Source organism: Homalodisca vitripennis, chromosome 1, assembly GCF_021130785.1.
Source record: "Homalodisca vitripennis isolate AUS2020 chromosome 1, UT_GWSS_2.1, whole genome shotgun sequence".
Taxonomy (NCBI): Eukaryota; Metazoa; Arthropoda; class Insecta; order Hemiptera; family Cicadellidae; genus Homalodisca; species Homalodisca vitripennis.
The window spans coordinates 11,725,735-11,752,042 of record NC_060207.1 but is presented as its reverse complement, the minus strand read 5'-3'; the positions used below and the strand labels follow the sequence as shown (position 1 = coordinate 11,752,042).

Sequence of the window (26,308 nt, the reverse complement as noted above, 5' to 3'; positions counted from 1 at the left end):
GGCTAAAATATGAGCATAGTACACACTTAGCAAAACATCAACAGATACATTATGTATATACAATACATAATAGTTCTAATAATGTCTTGTAGACTGAGTGAGCATCATTACTAGCCTGCTGAATGTTTTAACACAAAGCGCTTTCTTTAGTTTTCTTAAACACGTTTGTAAGTATTCTATACATCACAGTTGTATGTAGAATCTGAACTTACTCTCCACTATGTAGCAATACTGGTCAAATGTTTTCATCAGATGTTTTATGACAATAACTAATTTTATATTTTACGGTATTGGTTTCTTGTATTTTTATGTTTTGTTAAAAATGGAAAATTACGAACATCTGAATTCGATTGATATTAAATAATCAGTCATTAATTAAAACAGTCAACTGTTGCACTCCAAAAATGAAGTACTGATATTTAGTGTAAGTATATATGATGATATATTTTTTTGTTTAACACTTTGAGTGCTGGCCCTAAATGACATGTAACTCTGTAGAATGCTGGGCGTTTTTGGTGGTTTTCAAAAATTTATTATAAAAAAAGTATTTAAGGTATGAGAAAAATACTTACATGCCTTAATTCAGCTTACTTTCGTCTTTCTTTTAACGTGAGATTGTTAGTGGTTTTTTAAAAAACTACACATAAAAAATGTTTTTTTTTAAACATATATTTTTGGAAAAAAAATTATTTTTTGAGACAGTTTTTTTATCTTACTTACTAAACTAAGCATATATACAATTATTTACAATAACCCATTTACAAATATAAACTGTCCTTTGAATAATACAAATCATGTTTTTATGTTTTGTAGTTTTTTGACAAAAAAACTATGCCGTCATATTGATGCGTCGGCATCACTTTCGCTGTCAGCACTGTTTTCAGCATCTGTAACATAATAATATACTATGTAAAATATGAATATATTTTCATTTTATTCATAAGAATAGAATATTAGTTGAATAAAGTTAATTTATTATAATACAAATTATAGTTTGATTCACGAAAACAATAACATAACCAAACTTTTAGACTGATGTTTATGTGATAGATAGACTTACTTATTCTTACCTGAAGTATGTGTCTAATCTTCTTCCATTAAATCAGGATCAATGTCAGAATCGTCAAAAATACTATCTACACCAATAAAACTATCTTCATCTAATACATCACTGATCGCAACGTCGTTCAAGCTGCGAGAAGCCATGATTGCGACATCGACTGCCGGCTGCAACGAACGTCACGTCAGCGGCACGTAAACAACACGACCGAAGTTGCTTTGTCATTAAGCTCATACAATACATCTGACGCTTTCTAGCGGTGAATTGTGTTACTAAAAACCCAAATAACATTGTAGAGTAGGCAAAACCCGTTTAAATACGGACAATGTAATATAATACCAATTGAAATGACAACCACGTAAAACTACGGGATTAGCATTCTTCGGAAGTGTCGCCGTTCCGTAAAATTACGGGATTAGCACTCTAAGTGTTAATAGGTACATAGGCGTTCGTGATGGTCAAATCCAAAAATTTTCAACCAGATTCTGAATCTTGAAATAATTCCCTGATGATCAATTTTGAATCCTAATGGCTTTTTTAGGTAGTGTAGTTCAAATAAAATCACCAAATCAATTTCTGCCATTTGTAAACCTTTGGAGAGAGTCCTAACACAAAAAGTAATCCAAGAATACCAGTCTATTTTAACCGTTTCAGTATCAGACAGTAGTTATTGTATAACTCTTGAATACTCTAAGGTTCACTGTTTCCCACTTCACTCAAAGGATTAATATTGACAACTGTAGCTAGCCAGGCATTATTAAATAACCCATTGAGTATTAGATAATTTTACAGGTTTTGAAGATTGGTCTGTCTGGGAAATGAACAAATTTGAGAAAACTAAGTCATATCTTCAATTTTTACTTTTATTTGACAGATTATGGGCTTCCAGGGTAGGCTATATGAATCTTATGTGCAAGATATATTGGCAAATATTTTATTACTTATCCAATTTATTTTAAACTTAAAATGTTTGAAAAAAAAAAACGATAAAAAACTAAGATATATATAAAATATACGTGCACAGTATTGTTTATGTTACAGAACCAACTGAGAGTATGGCTGTATCTTCCTCATGCCATCAACAGTACTTGGCCTCATAGTCTTCCTTTTGCTGTAGAAAGGCATTCTGAAACATGTCACACTACACAATGTTATTAAAACAGCTTGTGTTAATATTGTATTCTGATGTCTGGCAGATATTTGCACGGAGCGAGGTGGTCCAGCAGACAAAGATGGATGCCAGCAACTTGGCTATGGTGATTGCTCCCAATTGCCTACGGTGCATGTCACATGATCCAAGAATTATTTTTGATAATGCACGCAAGGAGATGGCTTTCATGCGCACGCTTATTCAGTACCTAGATACAAATTATATGGAAGGAGTTGTATAGAAAGGTAAGTTTGAGATTTATTTAAGTTTTCCATATTTATTGAAACTCCTAATAAAGTTTTTATAATTAAAAATTCAGTTTATCTAAACTATTTAGGATTACTATATTTTTTTTTTAATTTTTAAGGGGTATTACTTGATTACTTTCTTTTTGTGAATCAATAATTCCTGTGCTCTACACTGAAAGGAGTTTATACTTACTTATAATTTGGCAAAAACGCTTTTCAATTAAAAATTCTAATGCTTTTTTCTACCTTCTCAACAACCTGACTCAGAATGTGAGACTGTAGACTCTCTTTAAACCTATCTTCTCTACAGCGTGATTCACAATATGAGACTGTAGACTCTCTTTAACCTATCTTCTCTACAGCGTGATTCACAATATGAGACTGTAGACTCTCTTTAACCTATCTTCTCTACAGCGTGATTCACAATATGAGACTGTAGACTCTCTTTAACCTATCTTCTCTACAGCGTGATTCACAATATGAGACTGTAGACTCTCTTTAACCTATCTTCTCTACAGCGTGATTCACAATATGAGACTGTAGACTCTCTTTAACCTATCTTCTCTACAGCGTGATTCACAATATGAGACTGTAGACTCTCTTTAACCTATCTTCTCTACAGCGTGATTCACAATATGAGACTGTAGACTCTCTTTAACCTATCTTCTCTACAGCGTGATTCACAATATGAGACTGTAGACTCTCTTTAACCTATCTTCTCTACAGCGTGATTCACAATATGAGACTGTAGACTCTCTTTAACCTATCTTCTCTACAGCGTGATTCACAATATGAGACTGTAGACTCTCTTTAACCTATCTTCTCTACAGCGTGATTCACAATATGAGACTGTAGACTCTCTTTAACCTATCTTCTCTACAGCGTGATTCACAATATGAGACTGTAGACTCTCTTTAACCTATCTTCTCTACAGCGTGATTCACAATATGAGACTGTAGACTCTCTTTAACCTATCTTCTCTACAGCGTGATTCACAATATGAGACTGTAGACTCTCTTTAACCTATCTTCTCTACAGCGTGATTCACAATATGAGACTGTAGACTCTCTTTAACCTATCTTCTCTACAGCGTGATTCACAATATGAGACTGTAGACTCTCTGAGTATCTTCTCTGCAGCGTGATTCAGAATATGAGACTGTAGACTCTCTTTAACCTATCTTCTCTACAGCGTGATTCACAATATGAGACTGTAGACTCTCTTTAACCTATCTTCTCTACAGCGTGATTCACAATATGAGACTGTAGACTCTCTTTAACCTATCTTCTCTACAGCGTGATTCACAATATGAGACTGTAGACTCTCTTTAACCTATCTTCTCTACAGCGTGATTCACAATATGAGACTGTAGACTCTCTTTAACCTATCTTCTCTACAGCGTGATTCACAATATGAGACTGTAGACTCTCTTTAACCTATCTTCTCTACAGCGTGATTCACAATATGAGACTGTAGACTCTCTTTAACCTATCTTCTCTACAGCGTGATTCACAATATGAGACTGTAGACTCTCTTTAACCTATCTTCTCTACAGCGTGATTCACAATATGAGACTGTAGACTCTCTTTAACCTATCTTCTCTACAGCGTGATTCACAATATGAGACTGTAGACTCTCTTTAACCTATCCTCTCTCTACAGCGTGATTCACAATATGAGACTGTAGACTCTCTTTAACCTATCCTTCTCTACAGCGTGATTCACAATATGAGACTGTAGACTCTCTTTAACCTATCTTCTCTACAGCGTGATTCACAATATGAGACTGTAGACTCTCTTTAACCTATCCTCTCTACAGCGTGATTCACAATATGAGACTGTAGACTCTCTTTAACCTATCCTCTCTACAGCGTGATTCACAATATGAGACTGTAGACTCTCTTTAACCTATCTTCTCTACAGCGTGATTCACAATATGAGACTGTAGACTCTCTTTAACGTACCTTCTCTACAGAGTGATTCAGAATATGAGACTGTAGACTCTCTTTAACGTATCTTCTCTACAGCGTGATTCAGAATATGAGACTGTAGACTCTCTTTAACGTACCTTCTCTACAGCGTGATTCAGAATATGAGACTGTAGACTCTCTTTAACGTACCTTCTCTACAGAGTGATTCAGAATATGAGACTGTAGACTCTCTTTAACGTACCTTCTCTACAGCGTGATTCAGAATATGAGACTGTAGACTCTCTCTGATGTATCTTCTCTACAGCGTGAATCAGAATATGAGACTGTAGCTAATCTTCCATATGTAGTTAACCAGAGTAGAATTCTGGGATATATTTTATTCCCTTATGTGTGATAAACGCAAGGAGCAGGCTATTTACTAAGATTTTATTTGTGTATTATGTAATGTTTTGATGTCTGTTGTAGATGGTCGGAGTCTCAACTTACAGACCAGACACTACAATTTGTGCCTGAGTTATGCCATTCATACCAAAGTTAGCAAGTTAGTTACTAGTACACAGTCTCATTTTACTGTAAATAAGATAATCTCATATTGTAATATATTTTGTTTGTATTTAATTTGTTGTTTATGATTCTGTAAAGAATTAGTCATGTTTGTCAGACAAATGTGTTTCGAGAGTTTACGATATTGTATAGCGATGTACAATGCCATCGATACCAGTGGACGCAGCTCCTACACACTGGGTCTGATCACCACATTACACCACTGTCGTGTAGAAGTAACAATCAAGTTAAGCTCAATCAACTAGCATTAACGAGTTTCATTACTGTTAAGTTCTTTTGTAGAATTGTTGGAGTCTTGATTTTGAGTTGAATCCAGTTCTAATAAAATTTAGATATTAGATCTTTAGAATACGATTTAAATTTAAAAATTATGTAATGTATTTTGCTTTACCGTAATAATGGGAACTAAGAAATCATAAAAAGCACTAGTCATAAATTAGTCAAAATTCTTTTATTTCAAATATCTTAATAATGTTAATAGTGCCAAATAAATTAAAATATTATATAATTTATTTTGCCTTATTGTAAGAATGGGAACTTAAAAATCATAATAAACATCATATTTTCAATAAAAAAAATTCTTTATTAAAAGTCTTCAAGAAATTTAATAGTATAAAGGCAAAAGAATAAGGTACAAAACTTTTACCAGAAATTATAACAATATGGGGAGGAAATCATTATTACGCATTAAATATCTTTAATCTGTTATTTCACTCAATTATCTTGGTCGCACCAAAATGTAGTAATAAATTTGCTCCAATGTATATTTATTTTTAATACATTTTATGAAAATGTATCTATACTGTATAACAATTTTTGCATTTAAATAATAGTTTAGTACAATAATAAAGTACTTAGAATGGTATCTTTTATCTTCAAGACTAATAATGTTTTATATTACTATTGGTGGCTGAGTTTAATGTTTTAAAGTAATGCAGTATTTAATTATCAAATTACTTAATAGTATAATTGTTCTTTTTTATTGACTGATAATGCCTATTGTAATGATGCCTGGTTAAAGATCAATGCCAATATAATTCTTGATTCTTGTACAGTTGTGTTTATTGCAATGTTTTTTGTAGAATTTGAGTGACACATATTTGTGAAAATGACATGAACACCAAACATTTCCCAAAGGTGTAATTTGTTCCAGTGGTTTATGCTCTAGCACTATTTTGTAAAAATCAAAATGTTTTTGGTCTCATTTTTGGAATAGGTAGAATTTTTATAACAATATTGGTTTACTATTAGTAATATATAGAAAGATATTGTGTACAATTATTTTTCTTTATGAAATTTCGAAATGTTCCTTGTATAGTGAACATTGTTTAGTGTGTATTCTTTGATATTGTACGAGTTATTTTATATAAAATATTATATAGAAACTCACAATATTTTAGGCGTTATATTTCTTTTAGACAGTCATCGTCTTACTCAGCTAGATTCAACTCAAAACTGTTGTCCCAACAACTCCATGTTTTCACAGAATAGATATCAGCAATGTTGTTATCAATAGTCTTAAATATACTAATTATTTATGTGGAGTCAGTCTTGAAATTTTCATACTTCATGGCTTGTTCTTAACCATTTTATATGAATTCTTTTCAAGTCACTTTACACAGCACCTGCACTGTGGATGCTACTGGATCTGATTAATGATGCTGCCCATTGTGGTAAAACAATTTTGTAACTTATTTTCTTTCCCCCCTTTCAGTATGCAATTAGTTAAACATAAAATATTATCTTCACACACTAGTGACAGAATTACTTAGGAATATAAATTAAAGTGAAATATGACTCACTATTATAGCTCTTAGAGTATTTTTAATACATGCAAACATTCTTGAACTATTGGATGAGTTTATGGTAGGATATATTATTTGCAATGTGCTGAATATAGTACTGAATGTACAATCCATTTATTTATATTATATAGTTAGTGGGTGAAAGTTATATGTAGCCTATATTACGAGGAGAGTTCCTTGTCACTCTTGAGAAAAGTTACCACTCTTGTTTCTGCCTCATTTGATTAAACTTTTCTCTCAGGGTGACAACATAACTAACACCTCCTGTGATATACAAATAACTATTTTTACCAGTTCAACTTGGAAACATCCCAACATACTATTGTTTTAAAGTTGTAATAAAGCCTTACGGTGTGGCTTGATAAATTTAACCCTTCAACATGGTAGTTGCTTTGAAATATATTACTTCCTGTGGGGGGCAGGGGAGGGGGGTTTTATTTCCTCATGAAAATGGAAATGATTTTTTAAACGTTTGTGCATATATATGTATATTTGTTCATGTGCTAGAAACAGAAAATGAAGTTGTATGTATTTGGAAAACTGTAGTTTTGTAATGATTACTGCCATTATTTAGATAAAACAATAAATCTGCAACATTCACCTAACTAATAAATTTATTGAACACGATCATTATTTATATACTAATACAATAATTAGTATTGTTGATAGGATGTGTTGTATAAAAAAAACTTAAATTAAATGCTTTAAATGTTTAAAATGCAAATAAAACATGATTAAAATGATCTAAACATACATCGGTTGGAGTGAACATGTATTTATTACGTTTAGCTGGTTCAAGTTGACCATTTGGTTGTTAACCCTGCTGAATAAAATAATAGGAAGCGTAGTAATGGTCAAAATAGAATGATTTGTTCTCTATATACTGAGACAAGTAATTACTTAAAATAGTTCGGACGGTGGCCAATAGATTGCCTAAGGCTACACAGAAATGTGGCATTCACACGAAACCATGTTGAAGTGTTAACAAATACAGAAAAAACTGTAAGAAAATTTAATTGAGGGATGAGAAAATCATAACCATTTTAGAAGCTATGTTATATACAGTACCTATGTAATTTATAATAATCCAATCCAATGTCAAAATTTTCCCATCCAAACAAACAATAATGTGTCGAACATGACATTCTAAATCACTAATTTATTTATTTCTTATTTATTCTTAATTCAATATTAACTTATGGTAATTAAATTGAATAACATGAATTATTAATTCTGCACCATGCACTTGTACATGAAATAGCAATCTAATTTTTTTAAATTTTGTGCTGTATTGAAAAATCCTAAAACTTAAAAACGGCAATTTATGTATGGTTTTTATAACTTATGCTTGGGTTTCAAATAATTTAAACATTAAAAATTTTACTCAGGTTTTATCCAATATAGAGAGTTACAAGGCTATTTTTTAACACATAAGATTTTTTCTTTTTCACAATTTAATATGATAAATTAAATAAATTACAGAAAAACAAAATACTTTCTTAAATAAAGATATTAATTATATTGTATAAAAACAATTAAGTAAACGAAGTTGCTATTTGATTTCCTAAACAGCTCGTTATTCTTCTATGTATATTCTTCTGTCACCATCTCTTCTTCATGTTTATATGCTTAACATCTATTTAACTCTGTATTTATATTACTATAACTAGGGACTTGAGTGGAGAATTGTTATTGAATTTTATAATTTCCTCTTTTGTTTATTTGCTAATTCATACCACACATATATAAACTTCCCACTTTTTATAGAAGTACTCTGTTCAAAATTTGTATATGTATTATAACTGTAATAATCAAGAATGGCCTTAATGTTCTGTAAATATATAGCAATAAACCAAAGTTAGTGTAAATAAATAATATTATTTACCAGTGTAAGAAGATTTGTTCTCTTTCACCAGAGATGAGTTGTGAAAATTAAATATTTTTCATGGCTAAGATCGGTATACGTGCTGGTATCTGATATCTATTCATGTGAATTTAAGTTTATCTTTTAAGTGTAACTTATCTATAAGTGTGCGATACTGTTTTAGCCTATTATTTGTACCATGATTTGATACTTGTTTTTAATTGTTAATTTATATTTTATGGTTACATTCCATATGCAAAATAACATATGGAACTTTTTTCTAATTGTGTGTTGTTAGTTAAATATGATTGTTTTAAAAACTCTACTATTTTGAGATGGTCGAAAAATTCCTGTTTATTTTTTATATTAGTTATTGTTAGCTATATGAAGCAGCTTGTTTTTACAATTTTTAGTTTAATTTATTTTTGGTGTATTTTTTGTTATAAATTACAGTTAAAAATTTGTATTTGTTATAAAATGCATATAGTTATCGTCAGCTCATGATATGTATTTTTATATATTTCTAGGAGGAATAACAATCTTAAATAATATTATTTAAACAGTGTCTAAGCAGTTAATAGGGCCTATAATATTAATAAATTTATGCTAAAAATCTACCCTAAATACATAAACCTTGAACAGAAGTATTTGTTTGTTACAATTACATTATTATGCCTTTTTAGATAACAATTCTTAGTATTTGGAACAGTTAACAATGGCTGATGTCCTTGTACTACAATTTTGTATATTGTAGTTCTTAACTTGTTTGCACACCTGGCTGTCTGGTCTAACTGTTATTATGAAACAACGTTTATTCTTTATTTAAACACAGATAAATATCAAAACATTGTCTACTTATTGTTCATGGCCCAATTTGAAGCAACTAATGTTCTTTGCGTGTACTGTACAATATAATTATTAAACGAATTATTACAAGAATTATTAAACGTGAGCTATGAAACCTGACTACTTAAAATCACACATTCTGTTTCTAGCAAAAAGGACGATGTGTAAGACAGTAGCGCACAGCAAAGAAGAAAATGCACAGTACAAATTATGATCTCTTGCTGGTCTACAAATCAAAATGATTTAGGCCTGTGTATTGATTTTCTCTAGAAATGAATTGTTTCAAAGTATTAGCTTTTTAAAATTAGCTAAAATTAACAAAGTGGCTTTATAATTTTGTTTATTTTAAACGTAAAAGGAAAAATAGTTCATTTTAGTGTAGTAAATCGGAAAATTGAGCTTTTTTACATTTTAATTGTTTTTCTAAGGGTAGGAAATTGTTAGGTTTATTACATCCTACAAATTGTAGAGCATGCACTGAACACAAAATATTGGACACATTATGTAGGAACTAACCCGGAATATAGTTAAATAATTTTAAATAACGTGAAACACTATTAAGCGAGGTGTCACGTACAAGCCTACATCGCTTTCACTGCTCTGATAGTTTCAGATTTTGGTAAAATCATCTTTAAAAATCATCAGAAGTAGAATAACATGTGCACATCATCTAGTGGACAAGCAGCTGATTAATAACCCATATATATCCAGAATATGGATTAGATAAACTGTTAAACTAACATACGGTTGTACTAGTAGACGGTTGATACTGACATCATGGACTTATACAGGTTAATGTGCAGTTCGTTGTTTTGCCACTAAATAGACGATCGCTTGTTAAAGAACGCAATAGATCAGAACATTGTTGCATGACATGATAACTCGTTATTGACCTTTTTTTCAGAAATGTCCAGTTTCGAGGTAATTTATCTAAAGCTTTTAATGTCTTAGTTCAATAGACTTCTACTCGGGTTTAATGCTTCGTCCCATTCCCTGGATGTAATACGTTTTATAATCTAACTTGTCAATAAAGAGCAAGTCACTTAATTCTCTTTTGCTTGCTCTTTGCTTTTGATTGTTGATTTCAGCATTGTAAAGTTTCTGAAAAGTAAATATCCCCTCTAAAGTTAAGTAACGCTGACTAACAATGAAGTAATGTTGTTTTCGATAGCGTTTTAAAATCTGAGATCACTTTAAAAAATAGACATGCTGATTAACAACAAGTGAGATGTGCAAACAAGTGGGTGATTAGACAAACAAGGCAGCTGTTTTAATCTAGTTATACTTATTTTAATTGTTTTAATACAGCTTTACTGTTTTGCCTGATAAACTTGTAGGCAAGTACGGTCTATAAGTCTTATTAGAAACCATACTGTTTCTATTTTGTTCAAACATTTTATATAATGATAATTTAAACTTTGTTTTATAAAATAAAACTAAGTAGTTTGTGGGTGTACTTAATTTATTTCAAGAACAAGCCATATCATTGAAATAATGTAAATGTTGTTTGAACCCCACCATTATGTTACATAAGTTATATAGTTTTATTGCTTATAAGACTGCAACAATGAATCTAGATAAATACGTAAATTGCAGTGATGGTATATTTCATCCACTAATTTGTTTCTTCCCACCTCAATTAACTTTTCACGTAACATTCTCAAAAAAGGGTATATACTAATAATACTTACAAATTAAGTATACTTTTGATTATCGTAGGCCTAGGAGAATGAATTGTTGATTTGCAGTGTATATGTACATATTTAAGAGTTCCTGAGTAGACAGGATAGGTGTATATAGACCAATTATGCTGCTTATGTGGTGTAGCGCTCATAGTACTCCCTGGAATTAGTTTTCTGAAACTATAATACTGTACCTACTTAAATTTTAAAGCTTTGGCTTCTTTATTATTATCCGTTAAAATACATAATCACCAGATTAACTTATTTATTTTTGTACCAAATGTTGATTTTTAGTGTGGTTTTTTATTAATTTTGTAGATTTATATTAAATTAACACTAATATTTCGTTACTTTAAGGTTTATTGTGTGGAGCTGGCGTTTAAGCATGGAATAGAGCTTTATGATTGGTTAAACTAACAGACATTGGTGAATAAAGGAAAAATACAAAAGTAACAATCAATACTTTTTGTTCACTTTGAAAATTCAATAATTGTGCTCAAAATTGTAAATTCACTTTTTAATTACTCTTCTGTTATTTACAATTTTTCCAAACAAGAATAATCATCAGTTAAGACCAAGGGGCAGTAAAACCCTCTTTTATATGTAATATATATATATACACACACATACACATATAATAAAGATTGTAATGTTTGTAATGTTTTAAAATATAGTAAATTTTACATACACAAAATTTGTATTTTAAGTCAATAAATCTGGAAAAATTACATGTTCAACTTTTTTGAATTCAAAAATTACTTGCATCAAAGAAAACTCATGGAAGCGAATTTATCATACCTTATTATTAGACACATGCCATAATTTTAAGACAAAGGATTTTGGCAAATATTGTTTTTATGGGGGACAACTCGAGGTCGTTTTCACTATAGACAGTTCGTAATGATGACTTCCTAATTACACTTGGATTTCACTGTCATACACAAATATAATGAGCACAATTGTGTTTTGACAGCAAATTAATAATGATCTGATTTATTAGCAATTCCTGCTTAAACTGCCAGCAGTTTAAATGAGATGTTCACTGCCAAATCACAATGTAGAAAGATGTGTTATTTCTTCTGAAAGTGCGATTGATCGGCTGTGTTCGATGCTTTGGTTTGACTTAATTAGTAATTTAAGTTAACTAATTATTGTTGATTTTGAATCTTAGTCATTGAATGCCCACTGATAATTTAAATTTTATAATTTTCTCATTATTTAAACTATGTAAGAAGTTACCAAAAATCTGAGTTGTTTTCATTTTTTAATATGAAGAAATTGTGCAAAAAGTAATATTTGTTTATATTACAACTAGTTTTGAAAATAAATAATATTGAACATAATACCTTTGTGTTGTATTACGAAATGTCCTCAATTCACAATTAAAGAGTTGCCTTTTCTGAATAATTAAAGTTATTTCTTAGTTCTAGTTTTAACCTTGTAGACCCATAGAAAAAGTCTGTCCATACCTCTGCCATGATAACCTGTCCACAAATGTGTTCAAACTTAACTATATCTATTTTGATATTTTGCATGGACAAAAATCAGTAATCGGAATAATCAAAATTTAATTTAATTGATATAGGTTTTAGAGTTTTACAAATTTAAAAGGTTTTTTAAGACAATTAAAGATTTAATAACAAAAAGAAGTCAAATTAAGAATATATCATTTATTTTAACAGTTAAATTATGTGATGAAATTGAATAATAGTGAATATGCAATTTGCATATACCCTCCAAGTTACTACAGAATTACTAGTAAAATATGAGTATTCACTGATTTTTCAAATGAGAACAGAATTTATTCTCTTCCAAAATCAATAACAGCAAATCTTGGTCTGGATACTAGAAGTAATTAGTGAAGAATTTTATGAATAAACCGTTTTTTTAACAAAAATAGTTTTGTATTTGGAATATTACAAAATTATTTAGGTTGGATTTTCTACTATGGTGTGTTTGGATCAGCTGATATTTTATTCTAAAACAGACAATAAAACAGTGTACTTTTACTGTTTTGATCTATCAGCAGATCTATTTAATTCTAAATCAGATAATCTACTATCAATGATGAAGTGAGACCTCCATGAGCACTGTATAACCATAATAATTTCTTCTGTGCTGACGTCTTAAATGTCAAGTAAGCTGTGCTCAAGAGTTCCTAATTAGGAAAAGTGTAAGTGTTATTAACAGATTTGCATTCTATTTAAAACATTAAGACTCATGGGAATTATAAGCACTACTAACAAAACCATAATGGCTTCTTTCAATATATAGGGTTTCCTCATTCTATCCTTAGTGAACCCTGTTATGAGACATGGTCTGCCGTTAAATATATTAAACCATAAATAAGTTTGAATATGTTTTTCTAATAATTGTTGACCTTGAGTTGATTGAAATATATGTAACTAAAAGTTAACATTATGGTTTTGGAATTGTGAGACTAAGATTTTCAACTTTTATACTTTTTGTTTTTAAATGTTCAGAATTATGGAGGAACCACAAATCAAAATTTTAATAAAATTCTTATCTTGCAAAAAAAAAGCGCTGCGAATAATGTTAAAAATTGATAAGGAAGAATCAGTTAAAAATCATTTCACTGAACTAAATATTTTAACAGTGCATAGCCTTTACATTTTAGAATGTGTGATGTATGTTAAGACTCATCAGTCCAGTTTCAAGAGTCACTGTGAAAATCATACATATAACACTAGAAATAAGAAGGAATTAGTATTACCTAAGCATAATTTGGAGTATTATAAAAAAAAAACTTCTTATGCTGGAATAAAATTTTTAAAATCAATTCCAAAAATAATATCAAGTGTTCGAGACATAAAGAAGTTCAAATCAATGTTAAAAAAGTATTTAATTTAAAAGGCATTTTATTCATTTGAAGAATTTTATACAATATTATGATTTTACTCATAACTATTATAGTAACTTATTTTTAGTGACGCTATTTATTGTACTCAAGTGCAAAATATAAATAAAGATATTAAATAAAAAAAAAAAAAAAAATTAGATTGCCGAGTCTTCTGGATTTTGGCAGTTATAAAACTGTGGTGTTTGTGTGTGGGTTAGGTGTACAACAATAGCGGTGAGTCATCAGCAGCGTAGTGAGCTGCAGGTGGAGATGAGGTTACTGTGTGGTTGGCAGTCTGTGCTAGGTAGGTGGAGTACAAATCGTACATGCACACCAATGTGATGACTGACTCAGTGAGTAAGCCGTCCGTCTTTCCAAACATTTGCACCATGTTGCTAAACAAGTAAGGTCTTATTGCATTGAAGACTAGCTGCTTACAATCGGTTCAGAAAGGACTGATACGCATACTGCACACAAACATTAATAAAAAATTGTCTGATGATGGAAGAATCAAACCAAGGAATTGAAAGATGTCTGTATAAATTAAAATCTGACTAATACGACTCTAGCACCGAGAGTACAATAGTTCAGTAAGTACAATATGTTATTTTAACCATACAGGTACTAAAGCTCACAGTTAGTCATCTGATGTTTTCACATTAGCTTAGTACCGTAACTTGGTCGGTTAACTGTAACAAGTGCCAAGTAGATCGCGTCTAAAGTTCTGGGCCATTTTGAAGCACATTACATGGTTTTTTGTAATAACCTTTGAAATACAAAAATTTATATAAACATAATGGATAATCATTTTCATAAAAATCATGCTCTATAAGGTACAGAGAAACCAAAATACATACCATTTTGCTTATAGAGAAAGTCTTGTTGACTGGCAGGGAAAAATACCTTTTATATTTTTCGCACTGATGAGGTATACATTATTTTTTTTAATGTAATGAAAATTTCTAAATATACAAATTGTTTCATATTTTATTCTGGATAAGATATGATGTGCCAAAACCTTTTGATAAAAATTACACATGTAAAATAATAACCATGTTAACTTGCCCAAAATTGAAAATTGAAAATTGCCAAACAGAAAATAATAATATTAGCTACATCAGAAGTACTTGGCTAATTAATTTTTCTTCTAAATAAACAGCAAGATTGGTTGCATACTGTCAGCACATACACACAAAAGCTAAATGTCAATTACAATAAAAAACAGTATTATATATAAAAAAAACTTGTGTTTTATATGAATCAGCTGCTGCATTCCACACTGACTGAATAGGCTGACTTATTTCGCATGCTTCTCACAAGCCTCCGATCTAGTATTTCCAGTTTTCCAGGGGAATCGGTTCTAATGTTTTATTTTCTGAAGAACGCAAATATTGAACAAACTGCCTGTAACACAACGAAACGATACATCACACTGTGCGATGCTAGCACTTAAAAGTGGTACAAATACATCACACTGTGCGATGCTAGCACTTAAAAGTGGTACAAATACATCACACAATGTGACGATAGCACTTTGGGTAAAGCAAAAAAATTTCACAAGAGTTGCAAATAATAACATATTTATTTCATAACTTAATATCCTACACATGAATGTCCAATATATACAAACATCATAACTATACAATATTTTATCAGTCGATAAACAACAACAATAAACACAATAATATAATTATTTAAAAATTCAACAGTGTTTCTTTTAATTAGAGGCACAGGGAGTCGCAGTTATTTACAAACATCACAGCACCATTGAGATTAGATCTTTCAAAAGATACAAAGGTGGACTTAAAATGTTAAGTCAAGTAATTTGAAGGTTGTTAAAGTAATACATTTGGTTCAATCGCTAATGTGCAATTACAAATTATCGTGAGAAAAGCCGTAAACATACATTAATTTATATTGCATAGATTTTTAATCGTGTAAAATGACAATGCATGTTTAAGTAATGAATTAGCTTATATAACTAATGATACAGTAACTCTTCTGTTGCATATGTTTCTATTTTGTTTGTAACGTAAAGATGTTCAAGACTATATGAATGACAAATATATAATTTTCTATTACTATGTTCTGTATTGATGTTTAATTTAGTTTAAGATGTATTTGATATTGAAAAATATAATAAATAAAGAAGTATTCAATTCCGTTCAGTAGATAGAAAGGTTTTGGTTGAACTAAAACTAGATGCAGGAATGACAATTTTGCTATCAAGATTACAGCTGGAGAGTTCTATGAGTCATAGAAACAGTTCAATATGAGTAGCACAACTCAAGGGTTACAGTGACAATATCATGGCCTTTATGTACTTAAAATATTATGCAAATTAATTTGTATTATGTAAGCTCTATAAAATACAACATTATTACTAACATGGAAAATGATTTGTTATTCAATTTATTTTTACAAGTTGTAGAAATACAAATACAAATCAACCTGTAGCTGCCTTACAATGAAATATTTAATGACACATTTATATCTCAATAACTCTACAGGTACATTATGTGATGTAATTTACTTGGTAAAATTTAAATATAACCAAATATGGCTGGGAAGAAAACAAGAGCAGGCAGACTTTCATCTGATCCACATCCTAATGTGTCACGGATATTTCTGACCCAACTTTTGGGTCAGAAGTCGGTTAGTGAGGCACCAACATCTGCTACTGCAGGATACACATTCTGGTGTGCGAGATTAGCAGAGAAAAGACACAGCTGGTCAGCTGACCCCGGAGTTCCTGGAGGTCTGTATGGCCGAGTTCGAGGAAACGTGGAACATGACCAAGGTATCATCCTCCATAATCTGCCAGAAGGTGGAAGAGAAGCCCTGGAGATACTTGGTTAAGGTGGTGCTATTACTTTTCAGATGAGTTACATTTTTAAACTTTTTAAACTTTCATAGTCACATTCCTTAAAGAAAGGAAAATATAATTTCATTAGTAATTATAGGTGTTTAAGTAGTTATTTTGGGCAATTTTGTAACCAGGCATATAGAAAAGCAGATGAAGATAAAGTTTTATATTATGTATAGAATTATAATATAGGGGTTGATGTTTTTAAATAAAATATGGCTTATGCAAATATAATTTTTTATTAAAAATATAACTTTAAAATGTACTGTTTTTTAATACAAAGCACACATTTTTCAGTCATATTTCATATATACCAAGTAAAAAAATTCATATCCTTATCACAAGCTTTTTTCAGTAGGCCTGATGTCAAGATAACCCAAATGTATTTTAAGTGCTTCAGTTCTTCTTGGAAGGATACAAATTTTTATATTTTTGTTGTCTTTAGGAAAGATGTTAATGGCTTGACTAAAACATCGTATTTAAATTATAAAGTTAGTCCAACCTTAAAAATGGCATGTTAGAAGGGTTGCACAATTGCAATACTTCTACCAAGCTAAAATAATACTTTATATGGTCCTGGCTCGGTGGGCAGGAAGGATGATGGTAGGGTTTTCAGATCAGTAATATTCATAATGTGACCTACTCCACATGGATCAGAGTGAAGAGAAGATGAATTGCATCTTCCAACGCATCTTGCAACATACTTCCCATCTTTGATTAAAAAATACTTAAAATTCTAAAAATTAAATTAGGGATCGGTAAATGTCAAAGTATTTGAAGCGTAAAAAAATCTTGTTTACATTAATAACAATATTTATGTAGACATTGACATTTTTACAAGTTTTAATTAACTGACAGTGTTATGGGAAGTTTATGTATGATCCAGTTAAATTAAAATACATGTAAAATTGACACAAGATGTTAAAATATTTGATGCTGTACAAAATATATTCTTACTATTAGCTGGAAACACAAGTTTATTTCTCAAGAATAACTTATTGAAGTGTTATTAAACAAGTTTCAACAATTTTTAAAACTAAGTTAGACTAAATGTAGTTTTGAAGAGTTTCGTTCAATAATATTATGACACCAATAAAATAATGTATTGAAATAGATTTAAAGTAAAATTAGTGGTCTTTACGATATTAATAGATACAAATAAAAACCAGTAGATGGGGTGCTCATGTTAGTTCAATATAGTGTTCTGAATAAGTTGTTCATCATAGTTGCAGAGCTATACACTTTTACAGATTATATGGTTCAGTGCAATACTCAATAGGTTAAAGTTATTGAATACTTATTTAACTTAACATCTTTATGATGAATTGCAAAATTAAATTGTGAGGTGGGTTGTAGAAAATGGGTGAGCTATGTTATTTATCAGCTAAACTCAACTGTCCAGACAGAATAAATATTGTGTATTTCCTGAAAAATTGGATTTTTATGCTATGGTCCGTAAATCCCAAATGCGTGTGATTATTACTCAAACTACCTAATTTAATTATAATTGGTCCCTCTGCTAAATAATTGAGTAAAGTATATTATATAAAATAACACATTTCTGGGCAGAATGCATACCAATTTGATGTCGATTATCAAACATTTCTATAACAAATGTTTAAAATATTGTGTTATTAAACATGTGTTATTGTTTACATTCTGAAATTTTCCAGGGAATAAACAGTTTACAACAGTTGGATTGAGAAGAAAATAAATATCTATATGATTGTAATAAATCTCACTGTTTATTAAGAAAAATGTTACTTTTTTAGAAATCTCCAATGTTAATGATGTAACTCCATTTCAGTCACATAATAAATATGTTTTAGTAGAATATAACTCTACGTTTTAAACTAAGTTGCAGTTATCCGAAAAACACAATTGCTGTGAATAACAGAATGGAAACTATATCCCTTTCACACAAGAGAAAGACTGGTATTGTGGCATTGACTCAGATGTCCTTAATTTGTTAGTCCTTATTTGGTGTACTAAAGACTCTATCAATAAAAGACCTCCAGTGAATTTTTCCATCCCCATTTCTTATATTCTGCTTGCTTTTATAAATTTTCAGCTCTATTGCTGTAAGTTAATCTGGTTAGAAAAGAATTTTTTGAACAGGTTTGCCATGGTCTAGACCTGTTTTAATCCTAGCTACTTTACCTTCCAATGATTTTATTGTTTTCAATACAGTTTGAGAGTATGCATTAAATGTTAAACCCACAGTATTCATGAGCTTAATAAAAAATCACAGCAGCTGCCTTATTGAGCACAACGTTACAATAATAAATTATGTTAATACTTTAAGAAGGAGCAGGTTATTTTATCCAAAAAAACAATGCAGGCTATCCATAGCCCACTTCTTTTAAAATTTTTGTCACGAAACATTGTACAATCATGATTTTCTATGGTAACGTATGTTCTATGACCTTTATACACATGTTTTGAGGTTATGTTGGTAGTATAAGATATCTAATCTGTCTTTCACTTAATATGTGTTTAGTGCATTTTAGCTGAATTGAGATTTTGGAGTGCTATTACATAATTTTTTATCCTAATTTGCAAACCAAATTTCTACTCTTATAGAAAAGACAGTAACTTTGGCCTACTGTGTCAGGGATGGATAATGGAGGTTAGTACTTTGTATGTTGGGACAGTACACATTAAAGTTGTGTGCACAGTGTCACTTTATCTGACAACCTGTGCCTTCGTAGTCACTTGCTTGATTTTATGGCTGTTACCATTTTATTCCCTTAAAGAGCCATTAACCAGTCATCATCAGTAGCATGTGAAAGGAACCTTAGTAAACTCAAAACCTGATAACAATAAACACTACATAATATATTATTAGTACACTAGTATCTCCACAATACTTCCTCCACGATTAGTCACAGTATACAAAAAAATGTCTTGCTTTATTATTAACTTATGAAGAAAGAAATCATGTTACATGCAAAATGTGCTATGTAAACTTAATTTTTCATAGTTATTTTTAAAGAGGAATTAATTATGGTAAAATGATCTTGCATTACAAATCTATTTAACTGATCTTTGTGTTTAATATTTTCATGAATATCAAATCTTTTACACATACATATTTGTGCCCAGAGATTTTTTTCTTCACAGAAGAATACCTTTCAAATCAAGTTTCCATAAAAATGTTTGGTTAAACAGTGATTTCTGTTGATTGTGTTTCTCAAAACAACCCTACAACTAAATTAACGGTAAACTCTTAAATGTATAACATTTCACGAGCCAATCGATGGCTTTCACATGACAAATGGACTCTGTCAAATTTCAAGGATACTTATTCTCACACCGATTGTTTTGTTGTGGTTACTGGGATGAGACCATCAGTTTCTTTCCGGAGCACACGTGGGCCACTTGGGCAAGACCAGGTAGTTGTTCTGTGAGGGGCTCCAACCGGGAGGGGACTGGGGGTAGAACGGAGTCTGCTTGAGCGGCCTGGAGATGCTCTGGTGGAAGTTGACAGATATCGTGACAGGGTGCAGGACTACGGAGGAGAGGTTGGTGTCTAGAGTGCCGAGATCCGGCAGGAATGGCGCGAGTACGTGGTGATCGACAGTCAGAGGTATGTAAAAGCCGCACTTGGAATGCAATGCGAATATCGGTACCCCGGGGAAAACGGTTGGCGGAGAGGGGGAGGAGGGGCTGAGAGGTTGATGGTACTTTACAGGTGGTGGGGAAGGGATGGACAATGTCTCTCGGTCATCTGATCTCCGCCGCTTCAGTGCTAGAGGATGGGACTGTTCGATATTCACCGAGTGTTCAGCACTGAATCTCTGCTTGATGTTGTTTTTAAACTTGTACAACGACCCTGACATGTGGCTCTCGGTGTGTGATGATGCACCATTCACAGAGTTGGGTGGCGACGGCGGCTCAGGCACCATCTGGGCAATTAACAAATATCAATATTCTACTCACATCAAACAAGTTATTTACTACAATGGCATTTAATATCAATATTTTGCTTAGCTTAAAATAAACCTAATCTACCTAACCTAACCTAAACCTAATGTACTGGAATGTTTTTCGAAGTCTGCTTATTATTAGAGTGAATAACCTTCATAAGTTGTTTATCACAATAATAATATAAGTAGCTTATTATAACAAATGTCACAAGTTTACTGTACCACAAAAACAAATTAATCATTGCAATATTCTTAAACAGCTTTTGACATGTGTTGCTTTTGCTAAGTTTAACCCTTTGTGGTCGGCTTTGGACCTGACTGTTGGATCTCATAACTCGAATGGATCATACATGTGGGCCTCTCTTAAGTGTATTGTTCAAATCTTTCTCTAAATCTCTTACGGTTCATACGTCATGTGATTTCGACCTATTGCATCGTAATTTTACTTCTTTTTAAATTATTTATGGTTGAATCTAACCACCTATTCACCAACCACCTAAAGCTCGCTATCAGAAACATTCTGAACCAACTCAGTGACATATGTTACTTGATATATTTCACCGGCTGATAGTTATAGTGACATAATTCTGAGAGATCAGTCGGTATTCTACAACATAAAAGTTCAGTTATAACGATTAACTGACCAAATATGCCCTATTTATACCCAAGTACGACACACGAACATGTTTTCTCTTCAAAAAGAATCAGGGCAATATTAAAAGATTAATCAGGTGCATTGGTATTTTATAGAGATTAAAGTTAATAGTTATCAATACACTGAGTTTTATTTAACTCACAATTATTCAAGTAAAATTAGTAAAGTCAAAGTCAAGTAAAAGTTTCTTACAGTATTTCTAACTTCATAATTTTTGTTACTTGTAAAAAAATTGAAACAAATTTTGAAAAGGTAGTTACATTTAACTCAGTTTTTTCAAAGCAAATCAATGTCTATAATTTCTTGAGTCTATAATTTGTCATTGAATGGAAATGGTGTAACCGTTGATACAAATAAACAAAAAAATAAACAGAATGTTAATTAATTACGACCGGTAACGGGAAAACGATTTGGCAGTTGCAGAGCTTGTGGTGGTTCATACGAGTTGGTGATCTATCTGGTGCTGTTATGATTAAATTCGAGCTGATGGTCCACATGCTGGTTCTTTGAAGCGGTAAGGTAAGGTTTCAAGAGTAATTAATTGTTTCATTGGAATTTGTTACGTTTAAGAGTCTGGTTATTATTATATTAAATAATCTTCTTAAGCTACTGAATACGTAAGAATAAACAGTAGTAATTTTTAAAAGTAAATTTTAATATTACCTGTTATGTACTATTGTTTTCAAAATGTTATGTACACAGCAGAACTCTAATAATGGGATAGGCAATGGAACAATTAGTAGAAGGATCATTTAAAACATTATAAATTTTATAACTGTAACAATGTAAAGGAAACACAATATTTTCAGTCATTCGCCATTGTCCAGTGATTAAAACATCAATAAGTTTTGAGAGCTGAAATCTGATCACTTTCTAATGGAGTAAACTAATCCAACACATAAATACAATCTAGGTTAAAACAAACAAATCATACCAGAGCGTTGTGACATTCATAAGTTAGAATTCACAACCACCATGTTGTGTGTCAACTTTACTAACTCTAAAACATGTAATTAATATAAACAATACACTAATTATTAAAACTGAACTAAAAGAATACAGATCACAATAGGTGTGCACTGAGCGACCAACCACTGACAACTGACCAGGGGCCAATAGTAAATCATGTATAATTTTATTTCACAAATCATTAGTGTTCATGAAGTTGACAAACAACAGCTTTATTGTGATTCATGCCTAATGTGTTTCAAAACGCTAATGATTGATACGTTTATTTTAACCAAGGTAGGTTAGTTAACTACCCGAGGAAGAGATCAGATTGCACATCTCGAAACTTAGTGCAACTGATATCTTGTATATCTGAACAAAGGCTAATGTCCTTATTTCACAGTCTTTCCACTGTCAAAAACTAAATTTAAACAAATTCTAAAGATATAGTAGGCAAGATAATAGTTGTACAAAAACACACGCTTAGGAATTGGGAAGTATTACAGTTTTAACAACCATATGGTAATTAACTATCAGTTATAACATTTGATTAGTTTTATTAATCAGAGTTTTACTGTGTACATAGTATGGGACATAGGAAACCGTCACACAATCTGCGCTTTGCCACCCCCAACTTCAGGTTCGTAGTTCGCTGAGCTCTCTGCTTGCCACGATTTTGGCACATTTCTGGAGATGCTTACCTCACCTGTTTGGTACAAGCCAACCAAAAAGTAAAAATTTTGTGAAAATCTGAAACAGCTGAGTGTGAATTAGGCCAAGTGATGTTCAGTTGTCATTAGTAAGAAAAAATTAGTTAGACCTACTATTCCTAATGTTCAAAGTTATGAATCTAAAACCTATTTTTAAGTATAAGTAAAAATCAATGGTTTATATTTGTATAGTATGATTTTTGAGAAAGTAGAGCAGTTACTGTACTACATTTGCATATAAAATACATTTAAACTAGTATGTAACTTATACTGCCAGAAAATAATGTGAAGTTCTAAAGAATGTCCAATACCAAAATGTTTGACTAAATCTTGCATCATTATGTAAAATTAATGTACTGTATGCAGTTATTTTAATGCATTGTATGTTTAACATATTGATTACTTTTTATCTTCTGCATGAAGTCCAATTCATGTATAATTTAGGTTACATGGTGAAATCTAATTTGAACATTTGATTGAATCATGTACATGATGATATGTATTCAATTCAAGCAACATTTTATTGTATGAGACGAAATGAAAATAGATGTAGCGGCTGAGGTACTACAGGCCCTACAAAACCTAATATAATAGAGACAGGAGGAAAAAAATGCTGTGGTTTCATACTAATATAGTGAATTTTGCCAAAAAGTATTAGTGTACAAGAAAAATTAGCATTGCTTTTTTTGATACAAGACTGGCATTAGTATAGTGGTAAGAGAATTCTTTAAAAAACCTTACTGAATACAGTCACACCAACTTTACAAATGAAGATCATCTAGTAAGCTATTGCTCATCAAATGATTGTATAGTTAACCCTTTTATAAGCACTTGCAGTAAAATTAGTGCTTGTGGCTGGAAACTATAACGGGTACTCAACAAACATTTTTTTATTTGCTGGTTTATAATATTTACAAATGTTATACAATCCTACCTCCATGTATTGAAACTTACGAACTTACAAAAGATATGAACTTGAAATTTGTTGTATTTTGTTAAAGTATAAGTTTAATATTATACATATTTAATCATAAAGTAAAATCAATTAAATATTTTTAAAATATATTTTTCTTTTTTATTTAAAGCATTATTACGTAGAACAGTATTTTTTAATAGAAAGTCTACTTTATACGACAAAATAGTGGCTCTATTTAATTTTTATGAAATATTAAAATAGTTAAATAAATCTATACGCCTACTCAATGGATTAAACGTATCTTTACCTTCAAGACACTGATTGCCTATTTAAATGGGTTGACTTATTCACACATGAAATCTAAAGTAGGGAGGGCTTTAAAGGAATTAATTCTACTTTTAAATAAATATCTAAAAAGTGTAAGTATTCTTAAAATTCATAACATACATTTACAAAGTTTTCTGGCCGAGAAAAAGCTTTTTTTACGTACAGGTATGTAATGGGAATCGCTGATTATTAACAGAGAGTTAGATACTTCATTCAGTGTAGAGATTGGAAACAAAGGAGCTAGTTTGACAACCCTGTTATCTAATGGGCATTTTCACACTAGCCAACACGATAACATGTCTTCAACAGCAGGGGGTGCTTAGGCACCTGACACAGCCTCAACCCTTAGTCCCATCTTGTATAATAAAGCACACAGCAGAGTTAATAGGGATCAGGGCTGCACGGCAACAGCCACGTCGGGGGGACTGCAGCTCGACAGCATGTCCCGACACGTCGCCTGCATAGCACATGTGTAAACGCGTCATAACATTACATTTCCGATGATGCTGTGCTGTTGACGTGTTGTTTAGTGTGATAACGCCCAATGGATATTAAGTCACTACAGTAGTGCGCCACCTAACCGTGTGGTACATGACTGGAACACCTGCCCACTAGTGTGCCAGGTGGTATTTCAATCTACGCTGGAAGGGAGGGGAGTAAAAGCAACAGAGAGTGTGATCGTGCAATATTTCCATTAGCATACATCGTAATCAGAGGAAATAGTTTTGCCAAAGTTAAAATATAGTCTGAGTACATTTGAGATTTTATTAGTAACCAGAATAAACCGGTAACATAGGTGCTGTCTTGTCAACATCAATCATCAACTTGGTTAGTGGCAGGATCCTAAGTTTCAGCTCTAAAGTAGTAAGTCATTGAATTAGTTATCAAATCTCCAATAAACAACAGGAATAGCTTAGCTGCTATTTTTATCCCAGTTATAATTCATTCTATGTGAATATTCTTTTAACACGTGAATACATGTGTGACGACAGAAGTTGTCAAAGTTTTACAAATTTGCAAAATAACTAATACACACCAACAAAATAAATAAATAGGGACAAATGGCAAACAAACATTACAACGATAGGCCTGCCGCGCACACACAAACACACACACACGTTAATTTTAAAAACTTTGACAGCCTCATGTGGAGCACTTTTAAGCACCTGATGATGGAACTTATATTCTGAAAAATGTAAATTAGTGGAAACTACAATATTTGGAACGATTTTGACAAGTTATAGTACCATACGTTAGTTAGTTAATTATAAAGTTCTGAGGCTACAGACCGTGTGATCTAAGTAATGTGCGTATAGAAACATTCTGTTACCTTTAATCTGTTTTGCGAGTGGTTGTTACTGGTGAGAATGTCTCGCAGCTGGCTAGCACTGGTGTAGTAGTTGTCGTCGACCATGTTCAGTGGCGGCCGTTCCCCACCATCACTACTCGAGCCGGAACCCGAGCCTGAGCCTGAGCCTGAACTGCGTTCTTTACTGCCCACAGACGATGAGCTGGTGGTTCCGTTGTGGACTCGGGGTCCGTTCAATCTTCCTCCTGACACCCAAGCACAAGGTAAAGATCAGTAATATTTCGCACTAATATGTAATCTCTGGCCATCACATAACAAATAATTTGTTCTACCGCTCTGAAGCACTGATCTGAATTTGGCAAATTCTTAATAAGATGTCTGAACTTGTGAATGTTGAGTTGAGTTCCAGTTCACCTTCCTACGAGTGCTGCGTCTGGAATCTGACACTGTCACAGCCTTGACTTCTGGAATTTCGAGTCATGTTTGTCTGAAGATATAAAAAAGTCAGCAATGAACAAACTCAAAATGAACTCTACATTATTTCAATATCTGGAGTCATGTTTGTTTGAATGCATCTCTATTCAGACAAACATGAATCCAGATTCCAGAAGTCGAGTCTGTGACAGCGTCAGATTCTAG

The 26,308-nt window shown here is 31.6% G+C and overlaps 2 protein-coding genes across 9 annotated transcripts in view; one reads left to right on the top strand and one right to left on the bottom strand.

Moving 5' to 3' along the window:
• Positions 1-7,073, top strand: part of LOC124357136 (rho GTPase-activating protein 39) — a 45,286-nt gene extending 38,213 nt beyond the window's left edge. For 5 of the 6 annotated variants that reach the window (XM_046808638.1, XM_046808650.1, XM_046808621.1 and 2 more), the window contains 2 exons: positions 2,257-2,455; positions 4,854-7,073. In XM_046808638.1, the coding sequence (XP_046664594.1) occupies positions 2,257-2,451 (195 nt within the window). In that variant the 3' untranslated portion in view covers positions 2,452-2,455; positions 4,854-7,073. Of the gene's footprint in view, positions 1-2,256; positions 2,456-4,853 lie in introns of those variants that run through there. The other variant, XR_006921925.1, reaches the window with a different exon arrangement.
• Positions 7,074-15,572: 8,499 nt separating this feature from the next.
• Positions 15,573-26,308, bottom strand: part of LOC124357118 (transcription factor cwo) — a 153,964-nt gene continuing 143,228 nt past the window's right edge. For all 3 annotated transcript variants that reach the window (XM_046808592.1, XM_046808601.1, XM_046808610.1), the window contains 3 exons: positions 25,691-25,914; positions 20,180-20,783; positions 15,573-16,850 (listed from right to left, as the gene is read on the bottom strand). In XM_046808592.1, the coding sequence (XP_046664548.1) occupies positions 20,226-20,783; positions 25,691-25,914 (782 nt within the window). In that variant the 3' untranslated portion in view covers positions 15,573-16,850; positions 20,180-20,225. The remainder of the gene's footprint in view (positions 16,851-20,179; positions 20,784-25,690; positions 25,915-26,308) is intronic.